This window comes from Microtus pennsylvanicus, chromosome 11, assembly GCF_037038515.1.
Source record: "Microtus pennsylvanicus isolate mMicPen1 chromosome 11, mMicPen1.hap1, whole genome shotgun sequence".
NCBI classification, from domain to species: Eukaryota; Metazoa; Chordata; class Mammalia; order Rodentia; family Cricetidae; genus Microtus; species Microtus pennsylvanicus.
In genome coordinates this window covers 52,401,441-52,425,318 of record NC_134589.1, presented here as the reverse complement: position 1 = coordinate 52,425,318, position 23,878 = coordinate 52,401,441, and the positions used below count along the sequence as shown (strand labels likewise).

The 23,878-nt window shown below is 47.4% G+C and overlaps 4 protein-coding genes across 6 annotated transcripts; 1 reads left to right on the top strand and 3 right to left on the bottom strand.

Moving 5' to 3' along the window:
- Window positions 1-15,500: 15,500 nt before the first annotated feature.
- On the bottom strand, window positions 15,501-16,074 carry LOC142860591 (thymosin beta-4). The gene has a single exon (XM_075992051.1). It carries the CDS (start codon window positions 16,072-16,074, stop codon window positions 15,940-15,942), a length of 135 nt encoding a protein of 44 aa, XP_075848166.1. The 3' UTR covers window positions 15,501-15,939.
- A 1,778-nt stretch (window positions 16,075-17,852) lies between these two features.
- On the bottom strand, window positions 17,853-20,983 carry Cyb5d1 (cytochrome b5 domain containing 1). The gene is made up of 4 exons (XM_075992045.1): window positions 20,644-20,983; window positions 20,482-20,558; window positions 20,122-20,340; window positions 17,853-19,451 (listed from the first exon to the last, which is right to left on the bottom strand). Exons 1-4 carry the CDS (start codon window positions 20,801-20,803, stop codon window positions 19,221-19,223), a joined length of 687 nt encoding a protein of 228 aa, XP_075848160.1. The 5' UTR covers window positions 20,804-20,983; the 3' UTR covers window positions 17,853-19,220.
- Window positions 20,984-21,020: 37 nt separating this feature from the next.
- On the top strand, window positions 21,021-22,157 carry Naa38 (N-alpha-acetyltransferase 38, NatC auxiliary subunit). 2 transcript variants are annotated; one of them, XM_075992050.1, is made up of 3 exons: window positions 21,021-21,166; window positions 21,666-21,849; window positions 21,997-22,157. In XM_075992050.1, exons 1-3 carry the CDS (start codon window positions 21,149-21,151, stop codon window positions 22,107-22,109), a joined length of 315 nt encoding a protein of 104 aa, XP_075848165.1. In that variant the 5' UTR covers window positions 21,021-21,148; the 3' UTR covers window positions 22,110-22,157. The 2 variants fall into 2 exon arrangements, with proteins under 2 accessions (XP_075848165.1, XP_075848163.1); XM_075992048.1 differs by lacking the exon at window positions 21,021-21,166 and adding an exon at window positions 21,242-21,460.
- A 538-nt stretch (window positions 22,158-22,695) lies between these two features.
- On the bottom strand, window positions 22,696-23,728 carry Tmem88 (transmembrane protein 88). Of its 2 annotated transcripts, none has more exons than XM_075992046.1 (2): window positions 23,468-23,728; window positions 22,696-23,378 (listed from the first exon to the last, which is right to left on the bottom strand). In XM_075992046.1, exons 1-2 carry the CDS (start codon window positions 23,675-23,677, stop codon window positions 22,947-22,949), a joined length of 642 nt encoding a protein of 213 aa, XP_075848161.1. In that variant the 5' UTR covers window positions 23,678-23,728; the 3' UTR covers window positions 22,696-22,946. The 2 variants fall into 2 exon arrangements, with proteins under 2 accessions (XP_075848161.1, XP_075848162.1); XM_075992047.1 differs by having other exon boundaries at window positions 22,696-23,335.
- Window positions 23,729-23,878: the final 150 nt, after the last annotated feature.

Genomic DNA, 23,878 nt, shown 5'->3' with positions numbered 1-23,878 from the left:
ACAAATGTGGTACACAGACATACATTCAGACAAAACACCAAACAGATAAAATAATTTTAAAAATTAAAAACAATTTTTCTTTTCACACCTGTAACTTTTATAAAGCATTTATTTATTTAGCTTTATTTAGTGTGTGTGCGCACACATGTTCACGTGCATGCTCCCCTCATGCTCTAGCACATATGTAGAAGCCAGAAGACAACTTGCAAAATTCATTTCTTTCCTTCCACCATGAGCGGTCCTGGGATTGAACTTAGTTCATCAAGCTTGGCAGCAAGCCCCTCTACCCACTGAGCCATCTCATAGTTCATTGTAATTTCTTTTTTTTTAAAATATTTATTTATTTATTATGTATACAATATATGCCTGCAGGCCAGAAGAGGGCACCAGACCTCATTACAGATGGTTGTGAGCCACCATGTGGTTGCTGGGAATTGAACTCAGGACCTTTGGAATAGCAAGCAATGCTCTTAACCTCTGAGCCATCTCTCCAGCCTCATTGTAATTTCTTAATTTAAAAAAATTTCTGATCTATAGAAAAATCTGAAAGAATACAGTATTCATGTACTCCTCACATAGACTTAACTGATCGCTAATATTCTGTACATTGACAAAATGGGTGTGTGGCTAATTTTATGCTAGCTTGACACAGGCTAGAGTCATTTGGGAAAAGCAAACCTCAGCTGAGAAAACACCCTCACTAGGCTGGCCTGTGGGCAAGGATGTGGTGTATTTTCTCAGTTAATGATTGATGCACAGACCCAGCTCAAGGTGGGCAGTGCCACCACTGTAAGAAAGCAGGGTGAACAAGGAAGGAGTAAGCTCCTGCCCTGTTTGGGTTCCTGCTGATGGCTCGTGATGGGCTGTGATGTGGATCTGGAAGATGGCAGATTTCCTGCCCAGGTTCTCAGGTATTTTTATCACAGCAGTGGAAAAATGGTGTGGAACCCTACTAACACAGTAGCAGATTCTTAGATCCAATCTTAAGTGTGCATGTTATATAATTTCAGCTATGTCGTAAAATATTACAAGGGGATAATTAAAGGGTTAATAATGATTTTCATAGAAATAACATTATTTTGTTTCTGTATATTTATATTCCTCTCCCTAGAATTTGCTCTGGAGTACATATTCTATGATGAAAAATAAGACTTAGTTGAGACAGAGACAGAGACACTGACTGATTGACCTGTGGTCTTGAAGCTTGGTAGTCTCACATAGAGAATGACCTGGAAGGACTGGGACACAGCTCGGTGCTAGCACACTGGGTTCAGTACCGAGAGCAGATCACATAGCTGAGAGAAGCTTTCATGTGCGTGCAGTGTTGGAAATTAAACCCAGACCCTTCTGCATGCTAGCCAGTGGCTCTCCACTGAGCTACAACCCCATAGGAGGATCTAATTTTAGATCCAGGGTGCTTTCCAAATTCCCCAGTCTTGTATTAAAAGCCTGTATCCCTTGGGGGCTCCTGCAGCCTTGCTCAGATCTCTGACTTCTCTCCCCTTAAGGTTAGTTTCTAGGGGAACCGGAAGATGGCTCAGTGGGTACTTGCAGACATCCCTAAAGGCCTAGGCTGGATTCCCAGGATCCACACTGTGGACAGGAACCAACTCCTTCAGGTGTCCTCTGGTCTCCACCTGTTCTCATATACCCACCCGCCACTGCGCTGTGCCCGTGTTCTCATGTACCCGCCACTGTGCTGTGCCCGTGTTCTCATGTACCCACCACTGTGCTGTGCCCGTGTTCTCATGTACCCGCCACTGTGCTGTGCCCGTGTTCTCATGTACCCGCCACTGTGCTGTGCCCGTGTTGTCATGTACCCGCCACTGCGCTGTGCCCGTGTTCTCATGTACCCGCCACTGCGCTGTGCCCGTGTTCTCATGTACCCGCCACTGCGCTGTGCCCGTGTTCTCATGTACCCGCCCGCCACTGCGCTGTGCCCGTGTTCTCATGTACCCGCCCGCCACTGCGCTGTGCCCGTGTTCTCATGTACCCGCCACTGCGCTGTGCCCGTGTTCTCATGTACCCGCCACTGCGCTGTGCCCGTGTTCTCATGTACCCGCCACTGCGCTGTGCCCGTGTTCTCATGTACCCGCCACTGCGATGTGCCCGTGTTCTCATGTACCCGCCACTGCGATGTGCCCGTGTTCTCATGTACCCGCCACTGTGCTGTGCTCGTGTTCTCATGTACCCGCCCGCCACTGCGCTGTGCTCGTGTTCTCATGTACCCGCCACTGCGCTGTGCTCGTGTTCTCATGTACCCGCCACTGCGCTGTGCCCGTGTTCTCATGTACCCGCCACTGCGATGTGCCCGTGTTCTCATGTACCCACCCGCCACTGTGCTGTGCCCGTGTTCTCATGTACCCGCCACTGTGCTGTGCCCGTGTTCTCATGTACCCGCCACTGTGCTGTGCCCGTGTTGTCATGTACCCGCCCGCCACTGCGCTGTGCCCGTGTTCTCATGTACCCGCCACTGTGCTGTGCCCGTGTTCTCATGTACCCGCCACTGCGCTGTGCCCGTGTTCTCATGTACCCGCCACTGTGCTGTGCCCGTGTTCTCATGTACCCGCCACTGCGCTGTGCCCGTGTTCTCATGTACCCGCCACTGTGCTGTGCCCGTGTTCTCATGTACCCGCCACTGTGCTGTGCCCGTGTTCTCATGTACCCACCCGCCACTGTGCTGTGCCCGTGTTGTCATGTACCCGCCACTGTGCTGTGCCCGTGTTCTCATGTACCCGCCCGCCACTGTGCTGTGCCCGTGTTCTCATGTACCCGCCTGCCACTGCACTTGTAAATCCTTTTTTAACTCCTGATTTTCTCCTAACTCGCTCCACTTTCACTTTACCTCGTTCATCTGGCTTGAATTCCCACAGTAATTCATCTCAGTCAGTCTTTACCACTGCCAGTGTGCCAGCTCTTATTCACCTTCCTGCAAGCCACTATCCTTGGTCACTGTTTACCACCAAGGTGCAAAGTGCTGCAGTCCACGTGACTGTCAGACTAAGTCCGTCCTTGGGAATGTTTTCCAGATCAGCTTCCTTTGTGAGTCAGCTTCTCTATAGTGGCTTTCTGGGGTTTGTTTGTTTTTAATGCTTTAATTTTAGTAATGTGTATGTCTTTGTGCACATTAGTGCAAGGGCCTGCAGAGACCAGAGGCATTGCGTCCTCTGGAGCTGCGTTGAGGTGATTGTGGGCCACCAGTGTGGTGCTGGGAACTGAACTGAGTCCTCTCCAACAGCAGTAAGTGCTATTAATCACTCAGCCACAATAAAACCATCCTCAAACCCATTCTTTAGAGTGAGTCTGTCCACTTGCAGAATACAGAATGAAGGAGATCGGACAGGAAGAAAGAGAAAGACAGACCCCGGCAGAGTGGTGCACACCTGGGATCCTGTACTTGGGAAGTGAGAGCAGGAAGAGCAGGAATGAAAGGCCATCCAGAGCTCTCCAGAAAACTGAGACCAGCCTGGGGCTATGTAGACCCTGCCTTAAAAAAAGAAGAAGGGGAGGAGGAGAGAAGGACAAATAGGGATGGAGTTAAATTTGAAGAATTAGAGCCTGTTTTCAGGAGACTAATGAGAGGTTTCAGTCTAAACTGTAGAATAAGACCGTTTCAAAGAGTAGGTTTGGCATTAGTGTTTCAAAGGAGCTCTCTTCCTCTTGAACTGCTGTTATCAATACGTTAAAGTGTTTAAGCCAGGCATGATGGCACACACCTTTAATTCTAGTACTCAGAAGGCAAGGTAGACAGAGAGTTTGAGGCCAGCCTGGTCTGCATGGCCACCTGCAGGCCACCCAAGGCTACATAGTGAGATTCTATCTTTTAAAAAAAAGTTTAGAGAATGGAGAGATGGCTCAGGGGTTGAAAGCTGTCCTCCCAGAAGATTTGATTCAATTCCAGGAACCCACTTTGTAACTTCATTCCCAGGGGACCCACACCCTCTTCCAGCCTTCATGGGCACTGCACAGGCATACATGCAGGCAAAACACCCATATACCTAAATAAGTACAATCAAAAAATAGTTTTAAATGAATAAGAATGAGATACAACAAATATTTTTCTGACCTTGAGTATGAAAAGGCCTTAAGCTACAATGAGCAAAGCCATAAAGGAAAATCCTTATACATTTAACTTAATAAATTAAAATTTACAGCTGGGTGGAGATGACACATACCTTTAATCCCAGCACTCAGGAGGCAAAGGCAGACAGATCTCTGAGTTCGAGGCCAGCTTGGCCTGCAGAGTGAGTTCCAGAACAGCCAGAGCTACACAGAGAAAGCCTGTCTCGGGGTTGAGGGGAGAAGGAGAAAAGAGACTTTGCCCAGGAAATGATGGAATTACAAAAATTGTTGGAAGGGCCAGAGAAGCACCATAGTAGCAACTTTTAGAATAAGTAGCATGTTGCAGGGTTGGCCCAGCAGAGCTCTTCCTGTCTCTACAGTACCAGGAAGCTGTGGGTCAGCAGCTGGTTCCACAGTCCCACAGTGTGAAGTGACAGGATTCGGTAGAAAGGACACTTATCGGGGAGGAGTGGGCTGATGTCCACTTGTGTAGAGGTGGGGTTCACTGAGCCTAGGATGTTCCAAACTTGGAAAGTTCAAGTGAGCCCCCTGCCTCAGCTTCCTAAGTAGCTGGGAACTGTAGGTGTACACCACCATCCTGGCTGTAATTTTTTTTCCTTTCCTTGTATCTTTCTTTCTTGCTTTCCTTCCTTTAGTCCTTCCATTTTCAAGATAGGATCTCACTCTTGTAAATCCTGATTGGCCAACATTGAACTCACAGAGATCCATCTGCCTCTGCCTCCATTCAACTCAGTGCCCAGATATTGCCTTGATTAAATAAAGACCAGCGGCCAGCGTTGGGATATCGCAAAAGAAGGTTAAGACACAATCATTATGGCCCATTCAGCAGAAGGAGAAAACCAGTGCCCTACAAATACATGCTGTGGCAACGCTCCCTCCACACAAATAAAAAAAATGAAATGTGGGGCTGGAGAGATGGCTCAGTAGTTAAGAGCATTGCCTGCTCTTCCAAAGGTCCTGAGTTCAATTCCCAGCAACCACATGGTGGCTCACAGCCATCTGGAATGAGGTCTGGTGCCCTCTTCTGGCCTGCAGACATACACACAGACAGAATATTGTATACATAATAAATAAATATTTTTAAAAAAACTAGACATTTGTTTTTGAAAAGATGAAATGTAGTTAAACTTAAAGACCTCATAGGAATCCATAACAACAGTATGCTCTCTAGTGAAGCGAGATGAGTTACACATTGTGTCCAGGCTCTTCCCGAAGTCTTAGGGTGTACCTCAAGCCTTCCAAATAGCCTTACACAGCAGTAACCCTCACAGTCTCCATTTTACAGAAAAGGAAACTGAGGTAAAAGGAAGTTAAATAGCCTGTCCAAGACCAGAGGTGTTTGAGGGAAAACAGGCTTTTCACTAGACACACTCAAGGACTTCCTCACGACCTGCATTGCCTGATGACTGGCATAGAAACCAATTAGCCCTATATAAAATTGGGCTGTATTTTATGTACAAATAATTTATTAATAAAATATTTTATTATACATATTAAGCATCTCTAATATGATAATTAAAATGTTTCAGAGTCTAAGACTTGAATATTAACATAATTACCTCAAATTAAGATGAGACTCTTGAATTGGGGGGGTCTTAGCAAAAATGTTGACATGATAAGAATGTTGCATTAAATTACCTTCAGGCTATTCTGTAAGAAATATGAAACATAAGTGTCTTTTGGGCTTGGATAATCCCATATCCAAGATCTTTCATAACATATAAGCAGAAATTCCACAATCCAAAAACACTCCTAATCTCTCAGCTTGTCCCCCAGGCTTACTGTTGCCTGGCCATCTAAAAATGCCTTGCTCCTGCTGTCAAGTCGCTCTGTCCCAGCAGAGTTACCTGGCGCCTTTCCCAGCCGGTCAGCTACCCGCACTGCAGGCTCTGATGTGTCCTAACACTTGTTAATGCCAGCTGGCTTCCTCCTGCCTCTGCACTTGCTCCTAGCCCTTTTTACTATCTGTGTAGGAGAGGCAAGTTAATATTTTTAAGATTCCACATTCAAAAACTGTATAACCCCCATATCCATCCCAGAACCAAATATGAAGTTACCCTGTATTCGAGAGGAGAGGAGAGAGTTTGAGATCTGCCACTCACTAACTTTGCCCCACCCCACACAGGCTCCTTAGTCCTCCAGTGTCAGCCCTTCTGCCTGCAAGCCAGCCTGCCTCACCTGTAACCAGGACTCTGTCAGCTGACTTAGTAAAGCACTGCCTGCAGGACTGGGCGCTCAGTAATTGCTGGTTGTTCTAGATAATCAAGTTAACTAGACGATGTCTACTTCAGAGGGGTTCCTTTTAGAGGTTCCAAGGTGGTTATAAAAGCACCCTAAACCTCAGGTGCAAGAGGTGAACAGTTATTGTTGTTCCCAGGAATTGGTGTTTCCTCGCTTTGCTTCATTTTGCATAAAACTCAACTCTGACAGGACATGAAACATCCACATTTAACTTGACTCAGTTCTCAGAGAGACACAAATACTATTCAGTTGGAAATAGAAAGTTAGTTACAGATACAGATAAAGTTACCTAATCATTGCCAAATCTCAGGAATTTCCGAGGGCCACCTTTGTTACAAAAGAATGGCTGCATAAAGAACTACAAAGAAAATGAAGTTGACAGAGTGTTTTTAAGGCCCTTTGGAATGATGGGCGTTTCTCCGTAATGTGTTTGCTCTCAGCTGCATATAAGGACCCATGCTTAGGTTATGCTTATAGTCTTTGCTGTCACTGTCTGTTGTCCCTTCCTTGTGGCTGAAGAAAGAACATCTAAGGAAAGTATTCTGCATATAGAAAGCAAAGCATTCTTCCCTTCTGAGAAGTAGCTGGATGTTTTCGGACAGCCCACGCTTTCCCTGTGCAGCTCCGGCCTAGCTCCTGTGACAGACGCTGTGGCTGTGCTGCTTGCTAAGGCCACAGATACTTAAGTCAGCCTCTTAGTCCTGGGCCTCTGCCCAACTTCTCACACTTTACCACTCCCGCCTCAAGTGCGCCCATCTGCGGTGTCCATGGTACCGTCACCTAGCTCTTTCTCACCTCTGTCTCTTCTGTGCAAGTTTCCTCCCGCTCCCCGCTTAGCACTGATCCTACCAGATCAGATCTCTGTGCTGATTTCTTTACTCACCAGGTGACCTCATCCTGAGCTTGGCTACAGCCACTGCTGGCCAGGAATTCCTGGCTGAACTGACCCAGAGCTCCAGTCCTACATATTTTCATGACACAGATGCTAGCTAGCTCTTCTTCCAGCCCTCCTCTCCTTGCCATTGGATTCACCAGCCTCTCGGGCCACACAGACTCTTGGGTGTCACTCCTGGCTCCTCTCTGCTCCTCTGATGTCTGCCAGGCATATTGCTCTACCTTTAGCCCTCCCCTGGTCTCTGCAGACCTAGTCCTGGCTGCCTTCATTTCTTTCTCAGTTGTTTCAGACTCCCACTCTCCCCTATTCCCTTTACTCTATTCTGTTCTCTCAAGCCATCTTTTAAAAATGCTTATCTGGCCATATTTGGTGTTGTACAACCTTCAATCCCAGCAATGGGGAAGCAAGCAGTCCAGTTGTGTTTGAGGCCAGCCTGGTATACATACAGAGTTCCAGGCCAGCCAGGTCTATAGAGAGTTTCTCAAAAACAAACAAACTAAAACCTCCCCCCAAAAATCAATGTGGGGCCTGCAAATGGCTTAGAAGTAAAGCTGTATGCTACACAAGCTGGACATCTGAGTTTGATTCCTGGGACCCACTGGGTAGAAAGAGAAAACCCACAGTGGAAGGAAAGAATAGACTCCTGTAAGTTGTGTGTGTGAGGACAAGCATGCACACACACACACACACACAAACACATACAAAATGAGTAAAAAAACCTAAATGTAAAAAATAATTTTAATGAAAATCTGAAAATGCCCTCTGAATTGTACCCTTTAGGACAGGCTCCAAAACCACAGAGAAACCCTGTCTCGAAAAACCAAAAAAAAAAAAAAAGGCGCAGATTTTATTATTCATACATTTCATATCAGTTCTTTATAAAAGCAACATAGAGCTGGGGCAATGATGGCTCATGCACGCCTTTAATGCCAGCACTCGGTAGGCAGAGGTAGGTGGATCTCTGTAAGTTTGAGGCCAGCCTGGTCTACAAAGTGAGTTCTAAGACAGCCGGGACTACACAGAGAAACCCTGTCTCCAAAATAGTAATAATAATAATAATAATAAAATAATAATAATAACAAATTATTTAGAAGCAAATAGAACCGTAGCCTGGTTTGGGAAGGCTCCTATGACCAGCCTGCCTTCTCTTTGCCCTGCTCTGCTGCCCACACTCTCACCTCCAGAGTCTACTCTCCCCCACCTGCCCACTTCCCCTCTCCCTAGTCTTACACCTAGGCCAACACCTCTTTGTCCTTCAGGCCTCAGCTTGGGATGACATTTTTCCAGAAAGCCTTCCCTGGTCCCCACAGAAGGTGACTTACCGGTATTGTTGCCCTATGTCGGTTCCTATCTCACTCATGTAGCATTGATCTCATATCTGTTCATTCTTGCAGATTTTTGTTGATGGCTGCTCTGGGCTAGGTGCTGAGTGTTGAGTGGCAAGTGAGAAATATTTTCTCTATTTTCATAAGCTGTAAGAAGGGAGAAAGGTGGACAGGAAACTATACTATGAAGGGGCTGATGATGTAGTTCAATGATAGAGTGCTTACCTAGCATGGGTAGTAAAAGCCCTGAGTTCAAATCCCAAGCACTGCATTAAAACCTGGTATGATAGTGCATACTTGTAGCCCAGCACTGGGGCGGTAGAGAGAAGGAACAGACGTTCACGGTCCAGGCCTTATGGTGATGGCTCACAGGCAAGTGTTTGCTGAGCAGCCTGCTGGCCTAGATTCAGTCTCCAGAATTCATGAGAAGAATTCTCTGATCAGAGATCCACCTGCCTTTGCCTCCCAAGTGATGGGATTAAAGGCATGTACCCCCATTGCCTGACTGTATTTTCCAAAAACAGACATAGTAATTGTGGTGGTTTGAGTGAAAATGGCCTACATAAGCCCATAGGGAGTTGTGCTGTTAGGAAGTGTAGCCTTGTAGAAGTAAGTGTGAGGCCGGGCGGTGGTGGTGCACGCCTTTAATCCCAGCACTTGGGAGGCAGAGGCAGGCGGATCTCTGTGAGTTCGAGACCAGCCTGGTCTACAAGAGCTAGTTCTAGGACAGGCTCCAAAACCACAGAGAAACCCTGTCTCGAAAAATAAAAAAAAAATTAAAAAAAAAGAAAAATCAAAAAATAAAATAAATTAAAAAAAAAAAGAAGTAAGTGTGGCTTTGTTGGAGGAAGTTTGTCACTGTGGGGTGGGCTTGAGGTTTCAGAAGCTCAACGCAGGCCCAGTGTCACTCCCTTCCTGCTGCCTGTGGATACAGATGCAGAACTCTCGGCTACCTCTCCAGCACCATGTCTGCCTGCATGCTGCCATGCACCCTGACAATAATGGACTAAACCTCTCAACTGTAAGCCAACCCTCAATTAAGTATTTTCCTTGCTGTGGGTGCTGGAGAGATGGCTCAGCGATTAAGAGCACTGGCTGCTCTTCCATGTCACATGACAGCTCACAACTGTCTGTAACTCCAGTTCCAGGGGATCTGGCCCTCATACCAATGCACATAAAATAAAATTTAAGCAAAGAAAAGGAAGAGCTGCGGTGGTCATGGTGTCTCTTCACAGCAGTAGAAACTCGAGGACCCCCACATGTTCTTCTGGTCATTGATTTTAGTTCTTGAGATGGTCTCAGGGGTACTTTGTACTCACTAGCTGTGCTTAGCCTTGGCTTCCTTATCATCTTGACTCTACTTCCCAAGTTCCAAGCTAGATCTGCGCCTCATGCCATATTCTTACAATGTCATACAGACGCTCTCACTGCAAGATAAGGTCCTCTTCCCTCCCCTTGAATCTGAATCTGAAGGAATAAGATCCATCTTCACTCTGGTTCTTTGGAGGCTCACCCCCTTGGATCCCAGCGCTGACACAGTGAGGAAGCCTCCCCACTGGGCTTATGTGGAGAAGCATATGAGGAAGAAAGAAATCCTTCGGGGTTGGAATGCAGCTTGGTGGAAGATAAATTGCCTGGAATGTTGGAGGCCACAGCACTGAATAAAAAATTAAGAAAATGGATCCTCCAGTTTCTAAAAATCCACCAAGTTCATACATTAGGATATAGAAATGTGATATCCTACTTAATTCTGCCTGAATTGCAGACCTATTAGCAAAGTAAGTGATGGAGGTTGGTAAGGTGCTCCAGATAGGGATGGTTTGCTAAAGCAGCAGGTCAGTGTTTGCCGTGCAGTGGGTTGGTACCGCTCAGTGTCTAGGGATGGACTCCAAACTGCTTTGGTTCAGTGCCCAACCAGCTCTGCCAGTCGTGAGGTGTATGGCCTTTGAAAAGTTACTACATCTTAGTGCTTCAATTGCATGCCATCAGTATGGATCAAAAACATTGGAAGGTGTAATGGCACACACCTTACCACAGAGTTCCAAGCCAGCCAGGGCTACACAGTGAGATTCTGTCTCAAAAAACAAGTGGAATTTATTTTTAAATTTACTGAAAGCATAATGTTATTAATGTAGAGATAAATTCATAAGTGAATTTGTTCACATGTATGTATATATAACTTTAGTTCTGTCTCAAATGATTGTGCTGGGCGCAGTGTCTCACACCTTAATTCTAGCCCTGAGGTGTGGGGGTGGAAGCCAAAGGATCAGGGGTTCAAGCCCTGCTTCAGTTGCACAATAAGTTCTGGGCCACCTGGGCTACATAAGACTCTAGCTCAAAAAACCAAAACTATCCAGTGATCTTTTGGGGCTGGTGAGATGACTTACCAGGTAAAGACGCATGCTGCCAAGTCTGAGGATCTGCCATGATCCCCAGGACCCACATGCAGGTTGACCTCTGTCCTGCACATATGTGTTGTTACATGTACAAACCCATATCTATACCGAGGCATTTCACAGATAAAAATGTAATACAACTTTCAAAAGACAAATGATCTTTTCTTACATATTTACCCCACAAGAGTGTAAGCTCAAATAAAGTGAAATATTTTCCTACCCATTGCTATGACCCTGGAACCAGACATAGAGTGCAAGTTAATTTTGTTAACAAAGGGATGAATAGTACAATCTACAATGTTGGTAAATGGAAGATTTCATTGGTTCCTATACAGTATCTGTTCTTTTGTTTGGGTTTCGTAAAATACTGTCCCAGATTCTTGGCACCTATGTAATGTAATTCATTTCCCATAAATAAAACCTAGTCTGATGGCTGGGCTAGATGGCTCATGACGTTGTTGTTGTGATTGTTGTTGTTTGTTTTTTGTTTTTTGAGACAGGGTTTCTCTGTGTAACAGCCCTCGTTTTCCCAGAACTAGCTCTGTAGACCAGGCTGGCCTAGAACTCACAGAGATTCAACTACCTCTGCCTCCCCGAGTGCTGGGATTAAAGGCATGTACCACCATAGACCAGCTGCATGATAGCTCATGACTTTAATTCCAATATCCAGGAAGCACAGTTGAGAGAGGGCCTTTATGAGCCAAGACCAGCCTGGTATACATAGAGAGTTCCAGGCTAGCCAGAGCTACACAGTGAGAGCCTGTCTCAAAAACAAAGGAGAAAAACAAAACAATAACAACAAAACTGCAAACTAAAGGTCTGCTAAAAATGTTGAAATTTTTGCCTTCATGTAGGCGCTGTCCTTCCTCCTGTCCCCCACTGCCTGAAATGCAGGCTAGAAAGAGCAGCCAGAAAGCTGATGAGTGTGAGGGTTACAAGGGAAAGGACACTTCTGTGATTCTGATATCTAGTGGAGTCATGTTTCACTAACTGCAGACATCTGCTTATGTGGATAAAATGAAATCTTTGTAGTTAGTTTTGTTACATGCAGCCAAGTACTGTGGTTATTAGGATTAATATTTCCCCTTTTGACTGGCATCTTCTGTACTGCTCAGTAGAAGGGTCAGGACAGTCTGTCAGTGTGCGTGTCCCTTACCACACAGATCTCAGTGGCAGAGATTAGGTAGAAAGGGACACTTGACTCGGGTTCACATACTCTTAAAAGTGGGAGTTGTGTGTAACTTCATTCTTTATAAATGTTTTCAATTTATTTTTTTTCATTTTATATGTATGAGTGTTTTTCCTGCATGTATGTATGTGCACCACCTGTGTGCCTACCTAGTACCTCAAAGGCCAGGAGAGAGCATCCAGTCTCTGGGAGTTCTGGATTGTTGTGAACTACTGTGTGGGTACTGGGAATTGAACCTGGGTTTACTGCAAGAGCAATAAGTCCTCTAAACTGCTGAGCCATCTCTTCAGCCTCATACTATTCATTCTTTTTTTTTTTTTAGAGTTCAGATAGGTAGTGGGTAAATTTTATTCCTATTTTAATTTGCTAATCCAGGCAACATTGTTCTAGTCCTTCTTTTTTTTTTAATTTATTTATTTATTAAGGATTTCTGCCTCCTCCCCGCAACCGCCTCCCATTTCCCTCCCCCTCCCCTGATCAAGTCACCCTCCCTCATCTGCTCAAAGAGCAATCAGGGTTCCCTGACCTGTGGGAAGCCCAAGGACCGCCCACCTCTATCCAGGTCTCCTAAGGTGAGCATCCAAACTGCCTAGGCTCCCCCAAAGCCAGTACGTGCAGTAGGATCAAAAACCCACTGCGATTGTTCTTGAGTTCTCAGTATTCCTCATTGTCCTCCATGTTCAGCTAGTCCGGATTTATCCCATGCTTTTTCAGACCCAGGCCAGCTGGCCTTGGTGAGTTCCCGATAGAACATCCCCATTGTCTCAGTGTGTGGGTGCACTCCTCATGGCCCTGTGTTCCTTGCTCGTGCTCTCTCTCCTTTTGCTCCTGATTTGGACCTTGGGGTTGTAGTCTGGTGCTCCAATGTGGGACTCTGTCTCTGTCTCCTTTCATCGCCTGATGAAGGTTAATACCCAGGAGGATGTCTATATGTTTTTCTTTGGGTTCACCTTCTTATTTAGCTACTCTAGGAACATGCAAGAGGAACATGGGATGTACTCACTCATATTTGGTTTCTAGCCATAAATAAAGGACATACTATTCATTCTTGAAATAAGCATTTATGTGTTAAAATTCTATCAGTCATTGTATGGTTACTGAGGATAGAGGGATGATTTAGGTGACAGCGGAGTTCCCATGAAACAATGGCTCTCAGAGGGCACTAGAGGGCGCTGCTCTGGGTAAGGAAGAGGCCTGATTCTAGCTGACTTAACATCCTGTTCCTCATCTGCCTGCTTTATCCCAATCCTGTTCTCATGGTCTCCCTCACTTACTCACATGTCAGCTTGTTTGTTAACACCGGAGTTTCCATCTCCAAGACAAGGACCGTTGGATCATTTAGGCTCCACTGCTTTCTCGCCCTCATCATGACCTCCTGCTGACCTGTCATAAAGTGGCTGCTCTCTTAGCAACAGCACAACTTTGTGCACTCCGGAGAGTCAGCTCTAGAGCTAGAAGCATCAACCTTATGCAGATGGTAAGATGGGGCTGCATAGTCTCCAGCATAAAAGAGCTACAAAAACTCTAGGATAGCAGTGAAATACCTGAGACCAGTCATTAACTCCAAAGATTAACACTGAAATCTCTGCCATGGGAACATAGTAGATGTGATATGGGTTGACGTAGATCATTAAGACTGACGTCAGGCTGCCAGTTTGTTAGTTACATTGGAGACTTGTTATTTGTGTATGAGTGTAGCTCTTATTATAGGCAGGGATTTAGGCTCTCTGGGAATCTGACCGAAATTGCACATACACATGTATTTAGAAAGTTTCAAGAGGTCCAGGTGACTTGTCACGAGGTAGAACCCTGCTATACAATAGTTGATATCTTACCTACAAGGAATATATGCTTGTTATCCCCAGTGAAGTTCATGACACCCAGTTCGTAGAAAACTCCCAGGTGAGTCCTTTGAAGCTGCTGTAGTTTCCTGAGGTCAGCCACTCTTCATATTCTGTCTTTCACCCCACCTCCTTCCTCACACACAAAATCAGTCACCACAAAAGGGCTTGTACCCTACACCTGTGTTCTGTTTGCTTTCTAGATCTTAGCTTGAGGCATTAGTCACATGTGCCTCGTGTCAAATATCTTGTTCTCCTAGAACAAGAAAGCAGCTACTGGAAAGCCTCTAACAAAATGAGTAAAAGTATTAATAAGTGAATACAGCTCACTTGTCTACCTTATCCCGGCTGCCACTTTAATGGTCTTCCCTCACTTTGCACCATCGTTTCTAGGGTACCTCTAGTGCCACAGAAACGCCTAGCTGGGTGTTCTGGCTGTCTTGTTTTTGTCATCTTGACACAAGCTAGAATTTCTGAGGGAGAGGAGCCTGAGTTTAGAGAATGCCATAGGCAAGTCCGTAGGACATTTTGTAATGAATAATTGATGTTGGAGGCCCCAGTTCACTGGGAGTGGGAGCTGGGACAGTTATCCTGAGTAGTATAAAAAAAGCTGGCTTGCAGGTGGTAGAGGTGCACGCCTTTAATCCCAACATTTGGGAGGCAGAAGCAGGCAGATCTCGTGAGTTTGAGGCCAGCTTGGTTTACAAAGCGAGTTCCAGGACAACTGGAGCTACAGAGAAACCTTGTCGTGAAGAAAAAAAAAAGAAAAAGAAAAGGCTAACAAGCCATGAGGAAAACGCCAGTAAGCAGCGCTCCTCCATGGCCTCAGCTTTAGTTCCCACCTCCACCCCCAGTTTCTAGCCCTGAGTTCCTGCGCTGGCTTCCCTTCATGATGGACTCCAGCTGTCAGCTGAAATACGCCCTTTCCTCCCCAGGCTGCCTGTGGTCAGAGACCTAAGACACTGGGCACACTGGCACACTCCTGCAATCCCAGCACTCAAGAGGCTGAGATAGAAGGGTTGGGAGTTTGATGCCAGCCTGGATTGCATAGTGAGACAATCCCAAAGGCTGCCTACTCAGTACTTCAGCCCAGCCCAGTGTCTCATGGAGGTCACTTTACCCTCCACTGGCAGGGGAGTCCACTTCCTCTCTATTCTCCTCCCCTGTGAGGGTTAAAGGGGACTAGATCTAGCCATATCACAAAACAGGATGTGACCTTCTCCTACACCTCATTGCGTGTAACACCCACCCCGACAAATGCTGCACCACCAAACTACATGCCAAGCCCTACACACACCGACTCAAGTCCACTGCTCATCTCATCCCATAAACGACCTTTGGAGATCTCTGTGTGTGCCTACACCACATGTGTGCAGGGCTGAAGCAGACAGATGTCAGATCCCTAGATCTAGACACCGAAGTAACAGGTGGTTGTTAACCGCCAGGTGGGTGCTAGGAATGGAATCCTGGTCCTCTAGAAGAGCAGTCAGTGTTCTTAACCACTGAGTCATCTGCCCCATTAGTGACTCCTTTTATTTTTATTATTTGTTTTTTCTTTTTTTTTCAGGTTTTAAAACTTTTTATTTGCATATTAAAAAACTGTGCATTACAATAATTAAAATCATTTGAACAAAAAAAATGGCACTCTGATTAAACTGCATTTTACATCCTGTAGGACACCTTGGACCATCTTGAATTTTACTCTATATTTCACCGCCTCCCACCCAACTTTTTCCTTCGCCAACATGCAAGGTCTTTTCCCTCCCTGCCAGCCAGCCAGCCAGATGGGTGGGAGAGGCAGGGGAGGCCTTCCTGGTCAGTAGTTCTGAATCTGATGTGAAAGGGGCAGCACAGGCATTTAAACTTGATCCAACCTCTTTGCATCTTACAAAGTTAAACAGCTAAAAGAAGTAAAATAAGAAGGCAATGCTTGTGGAATGTACAGTGCATATTGGCGGTGCTCATCTCATTACGATTCGCCAGCTTGCTTCTCCTGTTCAATCGTTTCTTTTGAAGGCAGAGGATTTTTCTCTTGCGTTTCTGTCTTCTTCAATTTCGATTTATCGAATTTCTCTATCTCAGCCATATCGGGTTTGTCAGACATGATTGCCGGAAGGAGCCAAGTGAGGAGCGCGAACAAAGGGAGTCCGATCTGCTGAGAGGCTGCTGCCGATTGTATTATTTGTTTTTCAAGATAGGTTATTTTTCTACAAAACCACCCTGGCTGTCCAGAAACTCACTGTAGACCAGGCTGGCCTCGAAATCACATAGATAAATCTACCTCTGCCTCCCGAGTGCTGGGATTAAAGGTGTGTGCCACCACTACCTGTCGTATTTTTATTTTATTTTTTTGCGACAGGGTTTTTCTGTGTAACAGCCCTTGGCTGTCCTGGAATTCGCTCTGTAGACCAGGCTGGCCTCGAACTCCCAGAGATCAGTATGCTCTGCCTCTCAGTGATGGGATTAAAGGTGCATGTGTCCATTACCATAGTCCTGACTCAATACTAACTTCTTCGAAGTTGGGTTTTACAGCGCCTCTCTCCTTCCCTGATTCCTTAGTCATTAGAGCCACCTGGTGGCCATAGGGGAAATCACAGGTGGACTAACCCCAACTATCTCCCGTGCCAGAGTCAGAGTCTGCAGTCATTTTGAGTCTTGTCTGGTGAAAGGGTGGAGACTGAAGCACAGGGCCGGCATCCTACTATCTTAGTCCTACTTTGCCTTCAGGACCCAATGTCACACCACTAGTTATTACAGACAGATGAATTCCTTCAGATCTGAGCTCATCTGGTCACATTTATTGAGCAGCAGCTTATGTGCTCAGTAGTGAGAATACAGCAGTGAATGGGGTTTCTGCCAGTCATTTGCATCCATTCTACATCGTTTCATAGCGGTAATAAGAACACTGAAAAATGCATAGTGCTAAGAAAACAACTCGCGAGGGGTGGGATCAAAAAGCAAAGGGAAGGAATGTTTAGGATAATCAAGGTGGAAAGCAGAGGCGTGCAGTGGTGAACTGACAACAGTTTGTGTTGACCGCTGCAAGAAGAGACTTCATAATCAGGCCACCCAGGGTGTGCAGAACATGGGACAAAGGGCTGCTAGGATGACATGTGCAAGGCAGGCCTGACTTATGCAAGGCTTCTTGAATTTAGAGCATTATTACAAAAGTGTGAGAACCACCCTGAAGATCTGAGGCAGAAAGTCAGATGTTTATGTTTGTTAAGGCCAAGGCGGCAATGGAAAGCTAGAAGTTCCCTAGCAGTTGAGACAAATAAAGATGGTTATTAGACAAAAGAACAGATTCCAAAGATTTTAGGGACAGAATTGATGAGAGCTTGAACATACAGGGAAAGGAGCATGTTTCTAACAAGTTCTGAAGTAGGCAGGTGGCTAGAACGTGAGAGCCCATCCCAGGTAAAAGTAGGAGCAGGATGCTCTGGAAGAAACAAGTTTGGGCAAAATGACTGCATCCTAGATGTGCATGCCCTGAGGATGCCATGGGTGGAGCAACATGGCTCTGGTTCTCCAATAGTTTAGGACTTAAAAGAACAAACAAGAATACACAAATATCAGTTCAGAGCTGACTAGACATTGTAACTGATTGATCCAAACAGAGTATGGATTTTTAGATTGCAGGGGACTATGTGAAAGTCCTCAGCATCAGTGGATTCAGAAACCACTGAAATCAACAGGGTTGGTCCCACCATGTTCATGTTTCCCACAGTTACCCTCTCAGAAAACATTGCACCCACCCAGGGTCTCATGAAGGTCACATCACCCTCCATTGGAACCAGAGGCCGAGCCTGGGAAGAGGCAGTCTCCTTGACTCACTTTTGCTCACTGCTGTGGGGAAGTACATTCATCTCTTATTCTTTTTGCTTGTTTTTAGTTTTTTTGTTGTTTTGGAAACAGTTTTACTGTGTAACAGCTCTGGCTGGGCTGTCCTAGACCTAACTCTGTAGACCAGGCTGGCCTTGAACTCATAGAGATCTGCCTACCTCTGCCTCCCCAGTGCTAGGATTAAAGCCACCGTGCCTGGTTCAATTTATCAGTTATTCCTAATTCCCCTCACCTGCTAGGGTTAAAGGGAACCAAATCTAGCCAGTCACCAGGAGAGTTGTCTGCCTCCCTTAGCTCTCATCTCTCTGATCCCATCAAGCCCCCTCATCGTCTTACAAAGTCAACCATCTCTTCCTTGCCTTCTGTTAATGTGAAAAGGGAAACATGCTCCCTTTTGGACCCCTCACTACAGTGTTCTGATTTACGGGCCGTTCCTCCATTCTGGGTTCTCCTGGAGTCAGTAAAGATCTATCTTGTTGCCCCGGACAGTCAGAAAGTGCTATAATATTAACAAAGAAGCAGCCTCAGTAGCTAATGCTTGGCTAAAATTCAGCCTCCCTGCCTCTATCCCTAGAGTGCTCTGCTAGTCAACTCCCTTCAAACAGAGTTAATGCTGACTACACAATAGGCTACATTTCCCCATTGTGCAACAATCACAGGACAAGCTGACATTTCAAACACATGGGTTGAGAGCAGCCATTAGAAATGTTAGCATTGAGTGAGGCTACTGAGAATATCCCTTTACACGGAAAAGAGCCTGGATTCGCTTGTGGCTCTTCGGTTACTAATGTGGTTTTGTGCTCCTGAACCTTCTAAACTAAGGACATAGCATTACCAGTATTCACCTTCTAGGATAGCTGTATTAAAAGCATAAAACTCTCAGCATAATTTCTATCCTGAATGAACTGACAGCCATTCACTTTTCCTGTGCTGTCAACTGCTAACCACCTTTAGAAAGAGAATCAACCATACCAACCACAGTTGGTGATAGGAATTTCTGGATCCTGCCTTTGTAAATCCCATCTTCCAGCAAACATCTTGTTCTCATCTTTGCCAAAAAATAAAAAAATCTTCCATCCTTTCATGCCCGTGTGTTTTCTCTTACTATCAGAGTTCTGCCTGAGCTCCACCTCCTCTGCACATTCCAAACTGAGAGACTGTGGCTCTCTTTCTATCATTTCTAAGGATTAATTCTCCTCTAGTATTCCTCCCACCAATATTCTCTGAGCAAATCGTAGAGGAGCCAGGGATAAGGGCTCTTACTTTTCAGAAAGAACCACAGGCCAGTTCCCAGGGGGCAACAGAGGTCTAGGCCCAGGCCTCACAGACCCAAACCTCTTTTTCTCAAGGCACAGAAAGAGGCAAACTCAAACATGTCTTGAGTTCCATGCACACACATGTCCTTTCCTACAGTTCTGTGAGGTCATCGTTGAAGTAGAGCAGTATTGCAGGTGTGTGAAGTGTGCCATCCATGTTAAGAGAGTCAAACTCGTCTTCTTCATCCAGGATCCCATTCTCTTCCAGGGTATGATCCATGCTCAGATTCTTTCCATCATATTTCCATGTGTAGCTGGCGGCATGTGCATTATAGGGGAGATAGCGGTGGAGGATTTCCCACATCGATTCCAGAGCCCCCACCTAGAGAACACACAAGTATTCACCTCTACAATTCTGTATGGTACATAACACATACTCTCCAAAGGCCAGGAGAAGGGCCTTTATGCCTAGCTCCTTTAGGATTTGCTCTAAGGAAACTAGAGAGAATACCAGAAGAGAATCGGTCCCCCAAAATGAGATAGCTTGGATCAGAGTGCCTCCATTAGCAGATAGCACCCTTCAGACACCCCATAGTCCCAGAGAATCAAAGTTGAAGCTCCAGCATACAACCAAGACACCAGAGTCCTATCACTTCTAACAAACAAATGACTCAATAGAGTCAAAGCCAGTGTCCTTCACTGGCGAATGAGTAGACTAAAAGTCCAACTGCTGTCTGTAAGGGCATACCTGCCCTTCGAAGGACCACCAGCACTGCTGTCTGTAACAACATACCCGCCCTAAGAAGGATCACCATCACTGCTGTCTGTAACAGCACACCTGCCCTTCGAAGGACAACCATCACTAAGATGCTGGCCTAGACCTATGAAGGAGACTGTGGTAGCTGTAATCCAAACATACTCCTAGAATTGCCAACCCTGGGAACCTGGGTCATTTGCTTTCCTCTGTCATGGTACTGTGAAAGGAAGAAAACACAGCTTCCAGAAATGATTTCTGGTTCCCACTTAGCCTGTCCCCAGGCACCAGGTCTCACCTGCAGTGTGTGCTCCTGCGACGTAAGAGTGTTGATGATACGGATGTTCCGGGTCTTGGCAGACAGCCGCCCCACCTGGTAATTCGACCCCTTCCACCAGGGCTTCCCGAAATCATTAGCCCAGTCTGAACGAGGCAAAGGAGGTGGGATGTGCACGAAACGACCCCGCGGGGTGCGGTATCTCAAGCAACCAGTCAGCGGATCTATGTGCTTCCGAATCTTTAAAAAGCGAGAGTTTAGAGAGGAGGATAGGAGCAGTCACTATGTCGGGTTCTGGTTATTCCCGCCGTCCCTCTCCTATCCCCCCTCCCCCGCTCTCCAGCGCCGCTTCCACCAACCCCACATTCCAACGGAACTTACGTCCCTAGTCTTCGGATCAAACCAGTGGCTAATGTCCTGGCCTGCAACTTCCAGGATGGGTTTCAGCAGTAGGTTCCCTGAAAAGGAACAGCGACCGTCAAAGGCCGGTCACCTAAGCGCCAAAACCTGCTCCCCAGCCCATCCCTCACGTGTACCCCTTACCTTTAAACTCCTGTACAAGCGGCGTTAGATTGTACACACATCCCAGGTAAGACACCCACAGGTCTTCGGGCTGGTTGTGTTCCGCTACTTCCGAAGGCGTGAAGTACCGACGGTTAAAATAGTCAAAGTCTGGCCCGGCCACTAGGCCCCGGCGCGGCATGTCTCCTGTTCTATAAGGGGCAGCAGCTCTCTCTGACTACTTCCTCGCTCCTCTGCCGTCTTACAACTATCAGGTTAGAGAGCTGCCTGAAGTGCGTTTGTCGCTAACATGGAAACCATTGTCCTTTTCCGGCCACCGTCCATTGAGGTTAAACCCTGCGTCAGTAGGGCGGGGTTTGGGCTGCCCGTGTTCACCGGAAACATTCTTGATCCGGCACCGAGCATGTTGTTGAGTTTCTTAGAGAACATGAAGATCCGATTGGTATCGGAGTCTAGGCTACATAAGTTACTTAGACGGTGCGGAGACCAGACTAGAGGCTTTTCAAATTTCAGACATTTCTAAAGGATGGTTAAGAAATTTCAGGTAACGTTCTCGCGATATTCTTGAAATAGCCTGGTAGGCGTCTATAAGCCCGGGCTGAAATAAACTCTCGCGAGATCTCTGGAGTGGCGGACCAGGAGACGGCGGAGGAGTTGTGATCTCACGAAAGGGAAGAGCTTGGGAGCACTCGCGAGATCTGAATACCCGACCCAAAACGCTCTTTAAGTTTAAGGCCCAGAGGAGGTCCTAGGGCCAATGGCCGGAGCTGGGCCAACCATGCTGCTACGAGAGGAGAATGGCTGTTGCAGTCGGCGTCAGAGCAGCTCCAGCACCGGGGTTAGCGTGGGCGTGGGTTCTGGAGGAGCAGTCGGGCCGCGACATAGGGCGGGGAAGGGAACGGGGTGGAAAGGACAGAAAAGAGAACTGCAGTTCCCAGCAGCCCACGCGGCACCACCTGAAGCTCGGGGACTGCTGGGAGCTGTGGTTCTACGGGCGTGCAGCCGAGCATATGCGCGCCTGAATTCGTGTCCTGCCCTAGCAGGACTCTGACGGGGAACAGGAGGACTCACCGGCTGCGCGTGCCCGTCAGCAACTAGAGGCATTGCTCAACAAGACCATGCGCATTCGTATGACAGATGGAAGGACACTAGTCGGCTGCTTCCTGTGCACTGATCGCGACTGTAATGTCATCCTGGGCTCTGCGCAGGAGTTCCTCAAGCCGTCTGGTCAGTGTCCAGGGAATACACACCTCCTCGGGAATGCGGCGTAAACTCACCGCAAGGCTTTCTCTTGCGGGCCTTACTGCACCCCTCGTATTCCGGGGCGAGATCGATGCTTGCCTGCCGTTCTGATGCTCTGACCTTTTTTTCCAGATTCATTTTCTGCGGGAGAACCCCGTGTGCTGGGTCTGGCCATGGTACCAGGACATCACATCGTTTCTATTGAAGTCCAAAGGGAGAGCCTGGCGGGGGCCCCGTATCTCTGACCACAATCGCACTTCTCTTTGAGACCATTAAACCCTATGACCAAAGTGGCCCGTGTCTGTGTGTAGGTCCAATGTCAGGGCAACGGTAACCCTTAGAGGTTTATCTAAGTTCAGGGGCTTCCTCAACCCTCCCTCTCAACCTAATGCCCAGGGAGTACCAAGGGAGCTCAAGAGTTTTGAGGCAACAAGCCCTAGGGTGGGCCCCTCCATCTTCCCTCCCACGCCGCTGCTTCAGATTGTAGCAGGAGGGGGTGTCATCCTGCTCCGGAAGACCCATTGTTTCCCACCCCGGCCTGGCAACACTTAGTTCCTTTAAGCTGGGGTCAGAGAACGGGCTCGGGTCCCCAAGGGAAGCTGGGTAGGCAGCTGAAGCAAGGCCCCCTCCGCGCTATTAATGGAGAAGTGGCTTTGGGGTCAGGGTCAGAACTCTGGGGTCTAACCAGGAAGAACGGACTAAGGCGATAAGGAAAGGCAGGATGCTGGAGGATGCTCTGGTCTGCCTATTTGTAGTCTCGGATTTGTTTCCTACTCCTGAGCCCTGGGCAGGGACAACTGTATATAAGCCACCCCTGTATTCACAGAGCACATTTATTTCATAAATTCTTTATTATTTGTGACGGTTCCTTCTCCAGCGTTGTCCCTCAGTCCCGTAAATATTAGAGGAGCTGCACCAGCTAAGGAAGGCACAAAGTTCAGCTCCTATTTCCGCTAGGGGAGAGAGAGAAGATGTGCAGGGTCCAGCCCAAACGTTCAGGATTCAAGTGAGATGTTCTGGGGCATGGGAATTTTCGCCAGCATTGGATCCACAGGTGGTGGTGATGTTCCATCAAAGGAATACTAGAACCTGACTCGGGCAATGGTAAGGAGCAGGACAAGGCAGAATACCCCTGAGCTTGCTTCAAGTCCTTCCGCGTCCAGGAGGAGGACAATCGACAGAATTCTTGACTCAACGCACCTCAAACCCAGACCTTTCCCGGTGTGGGAACAGCCCGGGACCCTGGTGAGGCCGGGATTTGCTTCGGCTGTGGGATGCCCCGGCGCCTGTAGAGGGCACGGCTGTAGGGTACTAGGCAGTCGGCTAGGCGGAGACGCAGGCAGAGGCGGCGATAGGTGGCCAAGGCAAGCACAAGCAGCGGTACCAGCAGCAGGAATCCAGTGACCAACAGGGCGGTGAAGCCTGGGTCCCGCAGATGGGCGGTGCAAGGGGGTGCCTGGGAGCGCAGGAACTGTGCAGATAAGAGACGTCAGACTCTGGGTCACACTCTGCCCCTGAGGGAAACATCCCAGGTCGGGAAGTTGTAGCTCAGACACTCCATTACCATCACCACACACGCGTCCCCCTTGGGGCCCATGCTTACCTGAGAGTGGCAGAGAAAGCCGAAGCCCAACATGGTGACAGCGGGTAGCAAGATGGTCCCCAGGACTAATGCCAGCAGGAGAAGATTGAAGACAGCCACCAACAGATTCTGAGCCGTTACTAGCACTGCACAGGCCCAGCAATCCAGAGGATCCCTGGGCTCTGGGCCGCCAGCAAGAACCGAGCGTTGGGCTCCTGGGACCTCCGCCATGGCCTGGCTGGTTCCCGCCCCGCATGGCTGCGGCCCTTATAGCCCTCTTTCCTGCCCCTCCCCCGGTGCAGCCTCTCCCCACTCCACCCCACCCCCAACTACCTTATCCTGGAATGCAGCTCCAGGATTAGGCATCCTCATCCCAGGAGCAGACCGCGGCTCTGGACATTCCACAGGCGCCTCCGGGGAGGGGCTCACCAC